Raw genomic sequence first — 18,454 nt, 5'->3', positions numbered from 1 at the left:
TTTAACTTCTATGCAGAGTACATCATGAGAAACACTGGGCTGGAAGAAGCACAAGCTGGAATCAAGATTGCCAGGAGAAATATCAATAACCTCAGATATGCAGATGACACCACCCTTATGGTAGAAAGTGAAGAGGAGCTAAAAAGCCTCTTGATGAAAGTGAAAGAGGAGAGTGGAAAAGTTGGCTTAAAGCTCAACATTCAGAAAACGAAGATCACGGAATCTTGTCCCATCACTTCATGGGAAATAGATGGGGAAACAGTGGAAACAGTGCCAGACTTTATTTTTGGGGGCTCCAAAATCACTGCAGATGGTGACTGCAGCCATGAAATTAAAAGACACTTACTCCTTGGAAGAAAAGTTCTGACCAACCTAGATAGCATATTGAAAAGCAGAGACATTACTTTGCCAACAAAGGTCCGTCTAGTCAAGGCTATGGTTTTTCCAGTGGTCATGTATGGATGTGAGAGTTGGACTGTGAAGAAAGCTGAGCACTGAAGAATTGATGCTTTTGAACTGTGGTGTTGGAGAAGACTCTTGAGAGTCCCTTGAACTACAAGGAGAGCCAACCAGTCCTTTCTAAAGGAGATCAGTCCTAAGTGTTCTTTGGAAGAATGATGCTAAAGCTGAAACTCCAGTATTTTGGCCACCTCATGCAAAGAGTTGACTCGTTGGAAAAGACTCTGATGCTGGGAGGGATTGGGGGCAGGAGGAGAAGGGGATGACGGAGGATGAGATGGCTGGATGGCATCACTGACTCGATGGATGTGAGTCTGAGTGAACTCTGGGAGTGGGTGATGGACAGGGAGGCCTGGCGTGCTGCAATTCATGGGGTCACAAAGAGTCAGACACGACTGAGTGACTGAACTGAACTGAAGACAGACATGATAGCTACCCTCATGGAGCTTATAGTCTAGGGAAGGGAGCACATGCATTATTATTTAATAACCACAATGAGTGTGATAATTGAAAAATTGCAGTGCACTTTGTTGTGCATTGTGTAGTGGGATATTTAATATGCTCTGTGAAGTGCCATTTAAACAGAAATTTGAAGGAAGAGTGCAGATTATTTAGATGAAGAGCAGAGATCATGGTGCTCCAAATGATAGCATGTGCAAAGGCCCTGAGCCTAATGCAAAGTGAGGAGGGCATGGGAAATGGCATTTACTTCATCTGAGGATGTGGGCATAAGTCAGCTTCTACAGGACTTGTGTGCCGTGTAAAGAATTTTGTAGTCTTTTTGCTGAGAACCACAGGGAACTTTGAAAGGTTTAAAAATTTTAAAGTTATGGACTATTTGATGTTGTAAAAGTATAGATAACTTATATGGAGGCAAAGGGGTATAATAATAAAATGAGTATATCTTAAGTCCTTAGCAACTTAAGAACTAGAACATCAGCAATGCCAATGCATATCCCTGAGTCCTCTGAAGAGAGGCCCACTTGGAACTTTGTAATTCCTGAACTTAAAATATTCCCTCTCTAAACATTCCTTGTTTAGTATGGTTTGCTTTGGAGCTTTATAAAAATGGTATTGTATTATGTATAGTTTTTTCTGACTTGCTTTCTTCACTTGCTATCATGCTTCTCAGAATCACTGCTGTAGTGTGTAGCTATAATTTGTTCATTTTCACAGTTGTATTGTATAACATGGCAATGGATGGATTTCATGCAGGGGATGATGAACGCAGACTTGTTGGGGTTAAGTTTGATTTGGTTGCTTTTGTTTTCTTAGGAGGGATTCCCTTCAAGTGTAAAGATGATGTGATAGGCAACAACATGCAGGTCCAGTTATGCCATGTGGGAGCAGCAGAGGAGCCTAAATATGTAAGTATTTTTGAAGGTTCCTAGTTTTAGAGGTTTTTCCCAGAAGGCACTTAGGTAGGATGTTGTCCTGCAGCTTTTACTAAGACAAAAATTATCATGGCCTAGACCAGATAGATGTGTATTTCTCTCTTTGTAGCAATCTGAATGTAAGCTGCTGAGATCTGACATGATGGCTCCATAATACCATGGATGATGGCTCTTCCATCATCAACACAAGACTCCCTTATTGTGGCCCAAAATGGCTGCTGCAGCTCCTGCCATCAAGTTTGCATTCCAGTTGGTGGGCAGGGGAGAAGAGCAAGTGAAAGGCACAGTCCTTCCATTTAAGCATATGACCTGTATCACTTTTGCTTATACCTAGCTTCAAGTAAAGCTGGAAAGGAAGGACATTTGCCTTTCTAAAACTTGGGAATTCATTTACTCAAACAAGTAAGAATGTTGGAGTCTCACTTTTTGTGAGGTGTATTGCTGCATCTGTCTGATGTGGAATGGATGATACACAGCCTCCAAGCCAGGCAAAGAGGAATCTGGATATCTTGATTTTCTAATGAAGTCATTCTAGTGAGTAAAGATTCCAGAAGCATTTTCAGAAATTGATATCACTATATTAAATATAAACTTATAAATTAGCTTTGGAATTCCGGTGTACTTCAGACCACAGCTGTTTTTTTTTTAATTGTGAAATATCACATAAAATTTATCATTTTAAAGCGTACAATTCAGAGGCATTTAGTACACTCACAGTGGTGTGAAAACACCACTTCTATCTCCAAAGCTTTTCATCACCACCAAAATAAACCCTATATGCCCATTAGCAGTTACTCTGTCTTCCCTCCTGTCCTCAACCCCCCAAAAACAGTGATCTAATTTCTATCTCTATAGACTTGTTCATTCTGGATATTTCATATAAATGAAATCACATACTATGTGGTCTTCTGTGTCTGGCTTCTCTCACTGCATCATGCTCTCAAGGCCCAACCATGTTGTAGGGAATATCAGTGCTTCAGTCCTTTTCATAGCTGAATTATATTCCAATTGGACCACTGGTTTTTTTCCCACACATTTTCTGTCTGTTTTTGTTCTTGTTGTTCAGTCACTTAGTCGTGTCAGACTCTTTGCGACTCCATGAACTGCAGCACACAGGTTCTGCACTTCTTCACTTCTTTACTATCTCCTGGAGTTTGTTCAAACTCATGTCCATTGAGTCAATAATGACATCCAACCATCTCATCCTCTGTCACCCCCTTCACCTCCTGCCTTCAATCGTTCCCATCATCAGGGTCTTTTCCAATGAGTCGGCTGTTCACATCAGGTGGCTAAAATATTGGAACTTCTGTCTTGTTACCCCACTCAATAGTTTTGCTGTTGGTTGATGGTTTCTTTTCTTACTTATGGGAGAGAAAGGTGCTGTGATTCCAATTCTGACTGAGGGTGAGTTTTTATTTTCCTGAGAATACTATAACCTCATGACACCCAGGAATTCAAGACCACCCCCATCAGGTTGTGCATTTCATGCTTGTTCAATGCTCACAGATGCTCTTCCTGCTTGGATACAGGTTTCCTTTTGTGCGCTGATGAATGACACCCTCAGCGTTCTGGACAATGTCTGTAAAAACAAAACCACCGTCGTCTCTCTGAAGGTAACACTGAAGTCTTTGCAATTGTGTTTTGAGTTTTGAACATCTTGGGGGATACCTTGGGTGTAGAACATCCTCTTTAGCATAAAACAGTTGTGAGTCAACATTTAATCTACTCCAGCTGTAAGGTTTGAAAAATTAACATGCAGAAAAATTGCCTTTTTTCTGTACAGTTTTGTGGGGTTTATTACCTGAGTAGGTTTGTGTAATTACCACCCACAATTAGACAATAGAACTGTTCCATCCCTCTCCCGCAACAACTTCCATGGTTTTCCTTTTTTTTTTTTTACTTAAAAAATTTAAAAAAAATTTTTTTTGGCTGCATGGCATGTGGGATCCTAGTTCCCCAACCAAGGATCAAACCTGCACCCCTGGCAGTGGAAGTGCAGAGTCTTAACCACTGGACCATTGAAGAAGTTCCTTGGGTTTCCCCTGTATAGCCATGTATTCAATCCCTTCACCATTAGCTCCTGTGAATTCCTGATCTGTTCTCTATCATTTTAGTTTTATCTTTTCAAGAATGTTTTGCAAACGGAATCACACAATAAGTGGCCTTTAGAGTCTCGCTTCTCTCAGTAAGCACTGTGTTTTCAAGTTTCATCCACTTTGTAGCATGTGTTAATGCTTCACTCCTTTTTGTGGCTGAGTAGTATCCCTTTTTCTGGGTGGACCACAGCAGGTTTATCCACTCATCTTTGAAGGATATTTTAATTGTTTCCACCTGACCAAGATCTCTTCATTCCTCCACCCCCACTTCAACTTTTGGTGATTATCAATAGAGCTACGATAAACATTTGTGTGTGTGTGTGTGTGTGTTTGTGTGAATCTGAATTTTCATTTCTCCAGGGTAAATACCTAGAAGTGGAATGACTAGATCATTGTAGTTGCAGATTTTATTTAGATCTTTTTGTTGATATATAGTTGGTTTACAGTGTTGTGTTAATTTCTGTCATACAGCAAAGTGATTCAGTTACACACATATATACATTTTAAAAAATATTCTTTTCCATTATGGATTTATCATAGGATACTGAATATAGTTCCCTACATTTGCAGATATTAAACATTAATTTCTATTAAGTCTTTAAGTTGCAACTAATGGTTGTTGTTATTTCATTGATAAATCTAAATGAAAATAAGAATAACACTTTCATTTGTATTCTGGTGAATTTTAAATTAATTAGTATAACATTTATTCATGAAGTATATATTCATTCATGGAGTTTTTAGATTAAATTTGTATAAAAAATGAGCCCTTTCAACAAACTTATTTAAATTCCTGCAAACATTTTCTACCATGTTTAGATATATTCTCATTTCTCCCCAAATTTTAAGTACTGAGTGAAGATTTACAAACCTAAGGCAAGTTTACTATACCCTTACATGTCATGTGTGCCAAGTCGCTTCAGTCATGTCCAACTCTTTGCAACCCTTTGGAGTATAGCCCGCCAGATTCCCCTGTCCATGGAATTCCCCAGGTAAGAATACTGGAATGGGTTACCATCTCCTCCTCCAGGGGATCTTCCTGATCGAACCCGCATCTCTTATGTCTTCTGCGTTGGCAGGCGGGTTCTTTACCACTAGCACCACCTGAGAAGCCCTTACTATGCTCTTAAAGGATTTATAAATCCAATTAACCACACATATGAGTATAATAATTCAGGTTTTTAAAATGTGCAATGCAGTATGTCAATCTTAAAATTATTCTCTTAAATTGTTCAGATAAAAATCACAAGTCTAATTGCTTTTTGGCATGAAATCATCTGGTTGGTTTCCTTCTCTAATACATCAAATTGTTCCAACCATTAAGGGACAGATTTCCACATTAAGCCAAAAGATTAAAAGATGTCCTAAAATTAACACACATATTTCACTATTATGGAGTTTTAGCCTGCCTGCCATTTTTTTCTTTTCTGAAGATATAAAATAAACTTCCTAGCTAAGATGAATACATTTAATGTCAAAGGGAGTTTTGATGATATTTCATCTGCTACAGAATTGAGAATCACACTTTTTCAGGATGATTCTAGTTGAGATTCTTCTGCTGCCTCAGTGGAGAGGGACCCCAAATTCATACCTTTCATTTGGGATATGGTTACAAAACTCAGTACATTCTATTTTTCCCAGACAAACATCTCTCAAGTTTCACTCTGACTCAGTTTTTACTGAAGTTTTTCATCTTCTCATCATCAAATTTGGGTAGATAGAAATTGGTTTCCCTGCTAAGATTTCTGTTAATTTCCTTCACCATAGGACTGGATTCAATAAATTTCTTCCCTTCATTTCTAAGGTTGTGAATTATTTTCTGATTTTTTTTTGTTGGGGTCACATTTTATAGTCAACTTATTGATAATCAACAATCGAAGAAATAGTATCAGCATTAATATTAATATAATTATTGCTATTCTTTCCTTAACTCTGTTCCTTAGACAGAACCAAATGTTAACCTTTAGATGTGTATCTTTCCATATCTTTTTTTACTTTGTGAATACATGGAAAACAGATCCACACCGCATGCACGCACACACACACACACACACACACACACACATTGAAGCATTCATTGAGTACCTACTGAGTGGTTTATAACAGTGATTAAGAATCCAACCTCTGATGTCAGATCCCCAAGGTTCAAATCTTTGTCCTGCTACCTATAAGATATGTACTCATGTTTTCCTATCCAAAGTGGTATTAGCAGTAGCCTCTATTTCATAGTTATCATAAAATTAAATAATATATATAATATTATTCAAACAATATATAATATTTAAATAATATATGTAATAATTAAATAATATATAATATATCAGAAAATTAAGTAATACATAAGATTATATATAAAATATATCATATATAAGAATACATAATTTAATATATATGCTACATATAAATTATATATATTATGTATTATATATCATATATAGTATGATATATAATATATATTGCATAATATTATACATTAAATATTATATTATAATGTATATTAAAATTATGTTATATTATATAAGATATATAAGATATCTTATATATAAATATATATCTTATAGTATATATATCATATATATCTTATATATCTTATATAAGATATAAAATATATAAAATATATAAAATATAAATATAAATATATAATAATATATAAATATAAATTTTATATAAATATATTATATATAATATAATATATAGAATATATAGAATATAAATATAAAATATATAATAATATACAATATATGAATATAATAAATATAAAATATAAATATAAAATACATATTATATGTGTGTTATATATTATATTTTATTATATATTCTATATGATTATATAGAATATATTATATATTATTATATAATATTTACATATGCTATATTAAAACTATATATTATTTATATATATAATTATATATTATATACAATTCATATAGTATTTAAATATATAATATATAATAATATATAATATAATATATAAATTATGATATAATGCAATATATGGCTCAGATGGTAAAGTGTCTGCCTGCAATGCGGGAGACCTGGGTTCAATTCCTGGGTTGGGAAGATCTCCTGGAGAAGGAAACGGCAATCCACTCCAGTACTCTTGCCTAGAAAATCCCACGGACAGAGGAGCCTAGTAGGCTACAGTCCATGGGGTCGCAAAGAGTCGGACACGACTGAGCGACTTCACTTCACTTCACTTCATACTATATATAATATAATATATACTGTATATAATATAAGTTAAATATAATTAATTTAATTAGAAATTAAATAATATTAAAATAATATATAAATATATTTATATATGAACATTCACATATATTTTATATAATATATAACATTTATTAAATAATATATTATTAAATAAATAATGTATATAATAAATATGTATTATTTTATAAAATAAAAATAATATATAACATATATATAATTAAATAATATTTATATAACCAATACTTGGTTCACAATAAGTATTAATTATATTTATTTTAAAATCTCAGTTAGTGCCAGAAACATAAATACCATAAATATGAAAGTTTAAATTAAAATGCTTGCTGTTTTAAAAGCAAAATGAGATAATATAACACATGGTTCTGTAACAGATTTATAGACTTAGAGAACTAACTTATGGTTATGGGGGGATAGGTGGGGAGAGATATAGATTGGGGGTTTGGAATTGACATGTACATAATGCTATGCTTAAAATAGACAGCCAGAGTTTCTGGCTTTTCCCTGTAGAAAACAGGAAACTCTGCTCAATATCCTGTAATAACCTAAATGGGAGAAGAATTTGAAAAAGAATAGATACTTGTACATGTATCACTGAATCACTTTACTGTACATCTGAAACTAACACAATATTATTCATCAATGATCAGTTCAGTTCAGTTCAGTCGCTCAGTCGTGTCCGACTCTTTGCGACCCCATGAATCGCAGCACGCCAGGCCTCCCTGTCCATCACCAACTCCCGGAGTTCGCTCAAACTCACGTCCATCGAGTCAGTGATGCCATCCAGCCATCTCATCCTCTGTCATCCCCTTCTCCTCCTGCCCCCAATCCCTCCCAGCATCAGAGTCTTTTCCAATGAGTCAACTCTTCACATGAGATGGTGAAAGTACTGGAGTTTCAGCTTCAGCATCATTCCCTCCAAAGAAATCCCAGGGCTGATCTCAATGATACTCCAATATAAAATAAAAAAATTTTTAAGAGGAAATATAATTGTAGACTCACAGGAAGTTGCAAAAATAGACAGAATCCTTTGCAAACTTCCAAATTTCCCCGGTGGTGACATCTCATATAATGAGAAAATGTCAAAACCAGATAAAACACAACAAATGTGATTCTGTACTTTGCTTTACTTAAAAATAGCTCATGAACCTTTCTGCTTGCTAATATATATGGGTATGCTATATCATTCTTTTATTAGCAACTGCCTATGGAGCTTCCCCTGTATATGGAAGATCCCCTGGAGAAAGGCATGGCTGCCCACTCCAGTATTCTTGCCTGGAGAATCCCATGGACAGAGACGCCCGGTGGGCTACAGTCTTTGGGGTCACAAAGAATCAGATATGACTGAGTGACTAACACTTTCACACTATCCCATGATTTAATTTAATTTTATTTATTTTTTAAAAACTGAACAAACACCTAGGGCTCGTATCTCAGCTCTTCCCAATTATTTCTCACCCCAAGCCAGAGGAATCCCAAGCGGTATAAAAATGCTATGTTGAGGGTGCTGGTGTTCATAGGTAAGTTGGCCTAAGGAAGCAGGCTGGCAGTGGGTACCCCAACACTAGGAGGTGAGGAGGCTAGGTGGTTTATAGGGTTACTGAGGTACCTAAGGGTAATATTCCAGCTCATGAACTCCTTTATAGAATTTTAGAGCTTGGTCCCCTTAGCTGTGATCGCAATTCCCAGATCCAGGTTGGCCCTCTTACAGTTTACCCAAGCCTAGCGCCTCCAAAGGATAGTGGACCTGCTGGGCAGACAGGGCTTTGCAAAATCACCGATTTGATTTTAGCATGTTTTATTTAACCAATTGCTTGGACATTCAGGCTTTCCAGATTTTTGCTATCAAAAACCATGCTGAGATGAACATCATTACACAAGATCCTTGCACAATTTTAAAGTATTTCTTGAAGGAGGGAATTCCCTGAAGGGAAATTGCTGAGTCAAAAGGGTACATGTAATTTATAAGGCAACAAGTGCTGACTTACTGCACGCCAAGTTGCATCCCCAGTAGGGCTTCCTGAATCAGGAAAAAGAGGCTGAGGAAATGTCTTTCTTTTTCTTTTAAGATTTTTTTTAAAAGTCTTTATTGAATCTGTTACAATATTGCTTATGTTTTGGGGTTTGTTTTTTTTTTTTTTGGCCAAAAAAAAAAAAAAAGAATGTAGGATGATGTGTAGGATCTTAACTCCTCAACCAGGGATGTGTGGGATGTGGGACATGTGGAATCTTAGCTTCCCAACCAGGGATGGAACCCACGCCACCTGCACTGTATGGAGGAGTCTTAACCACTGGCCACCAGGGAAGTCCCTAGTGAATGGCCTTTTAAATTCTTCATCATCCCAGACTGTCAACCCATTCTCATGGTGAGAGATGGGGGACAACTGCTGTTTCACTGATGAGAGAAAGAGCAAACACATACCTTTCCTTGCAGAATACAGCTGAGAAATTTGCCTCTGTGATTGAAAACACATCCAAGTGGTCCAACTTCACCAAAGAAGAGACCTCTACACTGGCCACAGTCTTGCTGGAGAGCGTGCAAAGCACCACATTGGCAGCTTTTCTGAAACCCTCAGCGAATGTCAGTCAGACTATTCAGACGAAACATTTAGGTAGGATATACCTCTGGTGTCAAGGTCACATCCGGGGGCTGACTTAGGTGGGTGACTTTGACATTGTGATTCCCCATGGCTTTCTCATATACCACATCCAACTTGTGTCTCCTGCATTGGCAGGTGGATTCTTTACCACTGAACCACTTGGGAAGCCCTAAAGAAGAGTGGAACACGGGAAAATCTGTAGGAGAAGGGATCAGAAAAGAGAGAGGCAGATTTTGTAGACAAATGCAGGCTTCCCTGACATCTTAGTGGTAAAGAATCTGCTTGCAATGCAGGAAATGCGGGACACCTGGGTTCGATCCCCAGGTCAGGAAGAACCCCTGGAGGATGAAATGGCAATCCACTCCAGTATTCTTGCCTGGGAAATCCCATGGTTGGAGGAGCCTGGCAGGCTACAGTCCAAGAGATCCCAAAGAGTTGGAGGTGACTGAACACATAGTAGGGAGTCACAATGTTACTTGAGATAATGAGAGGGAGTGGGATTGAAAAGTTTGAGAATAAACACAGTGTCATCTAGCTTATATTTTTAAAGGACACCTCTGGTTCCATTAGCTATCTTGTTTTCATGAAAAGCCCTGTAATTATTGCCATGTTACAGGTAAGAAATCTGAGGCTCAGAGAGGTTAAGTCACTGGTCAAGTTTACACAGCAGGTGGGTGGTAGAGCTGGGCCCCTAGTTTGTGACTGCAGAACCTGAGCCCTTTTCCACCCTGCTGGGCTTGCTCCAGACCCTCCCGATTTACTTTGGTTTGGGAAAACCAGTCTAACTTTGACATAGTCAGAGGCTCATGACTCTGTTATCTTCCATCCTCGTTCACTTCAAGGTCATTTTTCCCTGAAGCATCTCCTGAGATGTGAACCCTTACTCCTAGAGTTCCAACTGGGTTTCAGATTTGTTTGGTGCCTCCATCTGCCTGCCAATCAAGGGCCTCAAGGTCTTTCCCATGACCCATCATTCTCTCTGTCCTTTCCCTCACTTGCAACTAGAGATGCATTCCTTTCTTGGCCAGAAACCAAATTCAGATCCCACTTTCTGGGTGAGCTCCTGCCACTTCTCCCTTTCTCCCTTTTAGATATTGAGAGCAAAGTGATCGACAAAGAATGCACTAAGGAGAATGAGACATTTAAGTTGAAAGCAAAAGGGGATGAAATGAAGATTTGGTGTTCCACAATCGAAGAATCGGAATCCACAGGTACAAACCCATTCCTGAGAAACAAAGAGGAGGGTTATGGTGCATTCAAGCAACAAATACTAATGGATTGATTGCTTTTTAGAAAAATTTAATTTTTAATGTTTTTTAATTGGAGTGTACTTGCTTTACAACGTTGTGTTCATTTCTGCTGTACAACAAAGTGAATCAGCTATATGCATGCTCAGTCACTTAGGCATGTCCGACCCTTGGCGACGTCATGTACTGTATAGTCCAGCAGGTTCCTTTGTCCGTGGGATTTCCCAGGCAAGAATACTGGAGTGGATTGCCATTTTCTTCTCCAGAATCAGCAATATGTATTCATATATCCCTTCCCTCCTGAGCCTCCCTCCCACCCTCCCCATGGATTGACTGCTTTTTAGACCTTTTTAAAATTAAACAAAATTTTTATAGTAAGCCCTTATTGGTTGGGCTTCCCAGGTGGCACTAGTGGTAGACTCTGCCTGTTAGCGCAGGAGATGCAAGAGATGCGGGTTCAATCCCTGGGCCAGGAAGATCCTCTGGAAGAGAAAGTGGTGACCCACTCCAGTATTCTTGCCTGGGAAATCCCATGGACAGAGGAGCCTGGTGGGCTATAGTCCATGGGGTAGCAAAGAGTCAGGTCAGACTCGACTGAGCACAACAAAAACAATATTTTGTTGGTTATCTGTTTCAAATAGAGCAGTGTGTTCCTATCAATCCCAAACTCCCCCTTTGTATCCTTTGCCCAGACTCTCCCCATCCCGATCCACGCAGTTACCATAAATTCATTCTCTACGTCTGCAAGTCTGTTTCAGTTTTGTAAATAAATTCATTTGGATCAGTTTTTTTTTTAATTCTGCATATAAGTGACATCCTATGGTTTATTTCCTCTGTCTGACTTACGTTGTATGATAATCTCCAGCTCCATCCATGTTAATGCAAATGGCATTATTTCATTCTTTTTTATGGCCGAGTAGTATTCCATTGTTTATATGTACCATATCTTCTTTATCCATTCATCTGTCCATGGATATTTAGATTACTTCTATGCCACACACTGAAGAAACCAGAATTGAAAGAGACACGTGTACCCCAGTGTTCATCACAGCACTGTTTATAATAGCCAGGACATGGAAGTAACCTAGATATCCATCAGCAGACGAATGGATAAGAAAGCTGTGGTACATATACACAATGGAATATTACTCAGCCATTAAAAAGAATACATCTGAATCAGTTCTAATGAGGTGGATGAATCTGGAGCCTATTATACAGAGTGAAGTAAGCCAGAAAGAAAAACACCAATACAGTATACTAACACATATATATGGAATTTAGAAAGATGTTAACAATAACCCTATATGCAAGACAGCAAAAGAGACACAGATGTATTGAACAGTCTTTTGGACTCTGTGGGAGGAGGCAAGGGTGGGATGATCTGAGAGAATAACATTGAAACATGTATATTATCATAGGTGAAACAGATCACCAGTCCAGGTTTGATGCATGAGACAGGGTGCTCAGGGCTGGTGCACTGGGATGACCCAGAGGGATGGGATGGGATCGGGAGGGAAGGGGGAGAGGGGTTCAGAATGGGGAGCACATGTAAACCCATGGCTGATTCATGTCAATGTATGGCGAAACCACTACAATATTGTAAAGTAATTAGCCTCCAATTAAAATAAATAAATTTTTTAAAAAGTTAAAAAAAAAGAAAACCCAAACAACAAAAGAAGATTGCTTCCATGCTTTGACCATTGTAAATATTGCTGCAATGAACATTGGGGTGCCTTTATTTTTTAACTTTAATTTTTTATTATTTTGAGCAAATATTTATATTCCCTCGTGGCTCAGAGGTTAAAGCGTCTGCCTCTAATATGGGAGACCTGGGTTCGATCCCTGGGTTGGGAAGATCCCCTGGAGAAGGGAATGGCAACCCACTCCAGTATTCCTGCCTGGAGAGACCCATGGATGGAGGAGCCTGGTGGACTACAGTCCACGGGGTCGCAAGTATTTATTGAAAATAAAATAGTGATACAGGCAGAAATAGCCCATGCCCTCAGGGAGTTTACCATCTTCTAGGGAAGTCAGACATTAAATAATCTCTGGGAGTAGAGTCTGGAAGAGTGTGGATATTTGTATATGTATGGCAGGTATATGCAAAAGACCCTGATGCTGGGAAAGACTGAGGGTAGGAGGAGACGGGGGTGACAAAGGATGAGATGGTAGGATGGCATCACCAATTCAATGGACAGGAGTTTGAGCAAACTCCAGGAGATAGTGAGGGATAGGGAAGCTTGGTGTGCTACAGTCCATGGGGTGGCAAAGAGTCAGACACGGCTTAGAGACTGAACGACAATGGCTGATTTACATTGGTACACAGCAGAAACTAACACAACATTGTACATCAACTATATCTCAACAAAAAATTAATTTAAAAATAATCTTACAATATGGGAGTGACAAGATGTTTCCTGTCTAGTCAGCAGCCATTGGTCACATTTTGTTATTGAGAGCTTTAAGTGTGGTTAGACTGTGAGTGTAATATACATACTGGATTTCAATATCTTGGTGCCAGAGATGAAGGAATTAAAATATCTTATTAATAATTTTTAGAATGACTACATGTTGAAATGAAAATATTTTGCAGGTAGTGAGTTAATATATAACTTAAATAATCCCCCCACCTTTTTTTTTTTTACTGTTCTGAAATGTGGTTCCTGGAAAATTTCAAATTACACATGTGACTCATACTAAATTTCTAACATACAGTGCTAATCTGTATCAGGAATTAGCAAATGCTTCCTGTAAACCGTGGTTAGTAAATGTTCAAGGCGTTGAGCGCGATAGGATCTGTTGCAACTCTTGCAACTGTGTACTCAGGGTGCGCAAAAGCATTCCTAGGCCATATGTAAATTAATGGGTGAGACTGTGTTGCAGTGAAATTTTTATTCACACACACACACACAAAAACAGGCAATGGGGACTACCTTTAAGGTCCATTGGTTAAGAATCCACCTACCAATGCAGGAGACGTGGGTTTGATCCTAGGTCAGAGAAGATCGTACATGCCTCAGGGAAATGAAGCCTGTGTGCCACCACTACTGAGCCCATTCACTGGGGCTACTGCAGCCTGCATGCCCTAGAGCCCATGCTCTACAACAAGAGAAGCCACCACAATGAGAAGCCCTTGCCTTGCAAGTGGAGAGTATCCCTACTCCCTGCAGCTAGATAAAGCCTGCTTGCAGCCACAAAGACCAGCACAGCCTAAAACATTTTTTTAATTAAAAAAAAAAAAGCAATGATGGCCAGATTGGCTTGTAGGTCATTGTTCATCACTCCCATGATCTATATGCTGTCTGGATGGCCCAGGAACAGGCTAGGACACAGACCACCAACATTGAAAGGGGAAGCCCACCAAAGAGACTGAAAAACAATAACCATAAATATGAGAAGGGAAACTTATTTCCCACTGCTGAGTTGAATCGTCCCTTAAAAACAACATAAATTCAAATTAATTTTTAAATGTAGCCAAGGTTTTTTTTTTTTTTTTTTTTTTAGGTAATATCACCTCAGGATTTTTTTTCAAGTTGATTTATTTATTTGGCTGTGTTGAGGCTCTGTTGTGGCACATGGTCTCTCTACTTCTGGTGCTTGGACTCCTGCGGCTTGTGGGATCTTAGTTCCTTGACCAGGGATCAAACCTGAGTCCCCTACATTGCGAGGTAGATTCTTAACCATTGGACCACCAGGGAAGTCTCAGATTTTTTTTAAAGTTTCTGATGAGAGTTAACTATCTGGAAGTCCACTGGTGTTTCAGTCCTCAGAGGAGGCCAGTGAAGGTGCAGAAATATGTGAGATATTAAAGTATGTGTGTATGTGTGGATGAGTTGGGTCATCTGTAATAGCTACTAAGCAAATGATTGGCTTTTTTTTAATTTGGGGGAAATTTCAGGGATCAACGCGGTGGCTTTCGTTTCCTTTGCGGGCATGGAGTCTATTTTGGATGAGCGCTTCTTGCAAGATCTTCAGATCCCCTGGGCCAACTCTAAGAAGAAGCTGAAGATGAATTCTCGCGTTGTTGGGGGCATCATAACAGGAGGGAAGAAAGACGGGTTCTCTAAACCAGTCATCTACACTCTGGAGAACATCAAGGTTGGTGACAGGGTTTTCACTGGGCCCCCAGCTATCTACTGGGAACTCCACATCCTCTATTGGCTAAACTCTCATTTTTTGACAGGGACCCATTATGCAGAGCTTCCCTGGTGGCTCAGTGATGAAGAATCTACCTGCTAATGCAGGAGATGTGGGTTTGATCCCTGGGTTGGAACATTCCCCTGGAGAAGGAAATGTCAACCCACTCCAATATTCTTTCCTGGAAAAATCCCATGGACAGGGGAGCCTGGTGGGCTACAGTCCATGGATTCGCAAAGAGTCAGACATGACTTAGTGACAACATTAAGCAGCAAGTGTCCACAGTTTCTGATAACTCAACCACTTCCCAAAATCCACTGCTAGAAAAATGAGCTCTTCTATTTCAATGTGGCATTTTTCCATTCATCAATGGGAAAGGTTGAGGTTAGATTAAGTAACACTGATGCAGGAACATTTACATGAACTTTATTTATATTAATTATAACCAAGTTAATAATGGATACAGGTCTGGCACCCAAGACATTTCTTTTTATCACTGCATGTTGAAATATCAGCATTTTTCTCCATTCCGTAGAGAACGTGCCCACATCTTCTTGAGGCTGGTCAGGTTGAATCCATTCAAGATGGATTCTCAGGCAACTAAAGGCTCTGAATTTTCAGCCAAAGCAGGATTTTGAGAGTGCTATCTGCGTTTCCTGGAGACCGGATGTGGAGGGAGGCAGATGGACACCATCAGGCTGTGTGCTCCTTGAAGCTTCCAAGACACATACTGTCTGTGGCTGTAATCGAATGGTGAACTTGGCCGTCATCATGGCTTCTGGGGAGGTCACGGTCAGTAATGACGCTCTGTAGTCTGGGTCCTCAAATCCAATGGGAAAATACTGATTAACATTCATTGTGTGCCTCTCATGGAATTGGGCATTGTGGGAGGGAGTCATGGGGACAGAAGGGGTGTGTGCCATATCTCTGCCCTTAGAGAATTCATGGTCTGGTTGAGAAGCTATGCTATGACACTTATATATGAAATGAGAACTGACCCTAAACAGGTGCAGGCACAAAAATAACCAGAAACCCCACTTACAGAGCACCTGGGCTTCCCAGGTGGCGCTAGTGGTGAAGAACCCACCTGCCAATGCAGGAGATATAAAGTGATGTGGGTTTGACCCCTGGATCAGGAAGATCCCCTGGAGAAGGATATGGCAACTCATTCCAGTATTCTTGCCTGGAGAATCCCATGGACAGAGGAGCCTGGCAGGATACAGTCCATGGGGTCGAAAAGTGTCAGACACGACTGAAGCGCCTTAACACACACTATGTGCCTGACTCTTTAGCTGTTTTTAGATGCACTTTTCAGGACAGGAGGCTGGACTTCAATAGTCTGTTTAGTCATGAAGCCAGTAATTAGTAGAGATGGGATTCAAACCCAGGATGGTCTCAGTCCAGAGGTCTTTTTCTACAAAATCGTCTATAGGCATACTTCATTTTATTGCACTTTGTAGATATCATGGTTTTTTTTTTTTTTTTTCAAAAAAAAGAGAAAACAAATTGAAGGTTTGTGGCAACCCTGTGTACATTGAGCAAGTCTGTTAGCACTGCTTTCCCAACAGCATTTGCTCACTTCATGTCTTTGTGTCACATTTTGGTCATTCTCGCAATATCTCAAACCTTCCACCAGCAAAAAGATTATGACTCACTGAAGGCTCAGATGATGGTAGCATCTTTTAGCAATAAAGTGTTTTTTAATAAAGGTATCTACATTTTCCAGACATATGCTATTATACACTTTAAATGTGTATGGTGAGTATGGTGGCATGTAAACATAACTTTTATATGCACTGGGAGATAAAAATTCATGTGACTCATTTTATTGCCAATATTTGCTTTATTACGGTGGTCTGGAATTGAACCTGCACTGTCTCTGAGGTCTGCCTGTAAATGGTGCAAGAATTTGTGTTACAGAAACTGAGAGTTGTGTCACTGAGAACTGGGGTTAAGTCCGGGAGGAGGTGGAACATGAAATAAGACTTGGTGAGAAGTTAGATTTGGTAGAGAGGAAAGACAGGCTCCTTAGTGCTGTGATGGTTATCCTTGTCTATAGCAGGATCCCAAGTTCAGTTCTCTGCCAAGCAGGTCCTAAATTGCTACTTAGAGGAATGTAAGGCTTAAGACTTAAGAAAATTCGATCCAGAGCAAGTCTAGCTTTGTTTCAAGTCCCATCTCAATCACTTCAGAGCTGTGTTTCCATTGGCATATCACTCAGCCTCTCTGAGCTGAGCCAAATTTTTTCATCTTAAAAATGAGAACAAGAGAAAAATGATGACTCAGGAGTTCCCTGGCAGTCCAGTGATTAGGACTCACCACTTTCACTTCCATGTCCTGGGTTCCATCCCTGGTCTAGGAACTGAGATACCACAAGGTGTGGCCAAAAGACAAAAACAAAAAATTAAAAGCATCAGCATTTAATTAGGGAAAAAGAGAAAAATGATGATGAAAATGAACATTTATGCATGTTTTCTGCACTGTTGTAAGTACTTTAAGCATTTTCATTGAATCCTCTTGGAATTATTCCATGTGATCATTACTGTTAGTATCCTCATTTTAACAGAGGAGGAAATGGGCACAGAGCAGTTAAGTATCTTGCCCAAGCTTAAACAGCCAGAAACTGGCAGAATTGTAGTCTTAACCACTACATCACAACATCATAGAGAAGCTGGTGCCTGGCATATCTTTAACACACAGAAAGCACCCCAATAAAATTAATTACAAATAATGGCATAGGGAAGGACTCAACTTGTCACCTCCACTCCTGGAAGTTGGAGCATCTTGGAGCACCTATTATCAGCCTTGTTTCAGTGCAGGTAACAGGAACCTCTCAAGGTATGTCAAGCAGGAAAGTATTTAATACAGGGGCTTAGATGCTCACAGAAATCTTGGAAGGGATGGAGGACTTGAAGTAAGGGGTTCTGCCACTTGAATTTGGCTTCAAGATCACCCCCTCTGCAGCTGAAACCCAGAGGTCATAAATTACCTTTGGCATTTCACCCCACATCCATGAAATTAAAGATCGGATAGTCAGAATGTGGAGTCCAGCCATAGCTCACTCCTGTCTGCAGAAAACTGGTATCTGCCTCCATCCTGCCTTTTAAAACCTTCATGTGTGCATCTCACTGGAGAACCTAAATGATGCTCAGGACCTTAGCCCCAAGAGCTTATGGGAAATGCAGTTTGCAGGTGTCTTACCCTGTAGGAATAAGACATAGGAGAGGGATGAGAATGGGTGCTGAAGGATGCCGAAGGGTGATGATGAACAATATCTAGTTCACACCACCGAG

The 18,454-nt window shown here is 39.2% G+C and overlaps 1 protein-coding gene across 1 annotated transcript in view; it reads left to right on the top strand.

Moving 5' to 3' along the window:
- Positions 1 to 18,454, top strand: part of ADGRE1 (adhesion G protein-coupled receptor E1) — a 76,519-nt gene that overhangs the window by 43,601 nt on the left and 14,464 nt on the right. Inside the window, exons 9-14 of the mRNA XM_052643222.1 lie at positions 1,738 to 1,826; positions 3,383 to 3,466; positions 9,612 to 9,789; positions 10,869 to 10,988; positions 14,923 to 15,122; positions 15,783 to 15,953. Coding sequence (XP_052499182.1) covers positions 1,738 to 1,826; positions 3,383 to 3,466; positions 9,612 to 9,789; positions 10,869 to 10,988; positions 14,923 to 15,122; positions 15,783 to 15,953 — 842 coding nt within the window. The remainder of the gene's footprint in view (positions 1 to 1,737; positions 1,827 to 3,382; positions 3,467 to 9,611; positions 9,790 to 10,868; positions 10,989 to 14,922; positions 15,123 to 15,782; positions 15,954 to 18,454) is intronic.

This window comes from Budorcas taxicolor, chromosome 7, assembly GCF_023091745.1.
Source record: "Budorcas taxicolor isolate Tak-1 chromosome 7, Takin1.1, whole genome shotgun sequence".
NCBI lineage: Eukaryota > Metazoa > Chordata > Mammalia > Artiodactyla > Bovidae > Budorcas > Budorcas taxicolor.
Note: the sequence above shows the minus strand (reverse complement) of the source record. Positions and strands in the feature narration are given on the sequence as shown.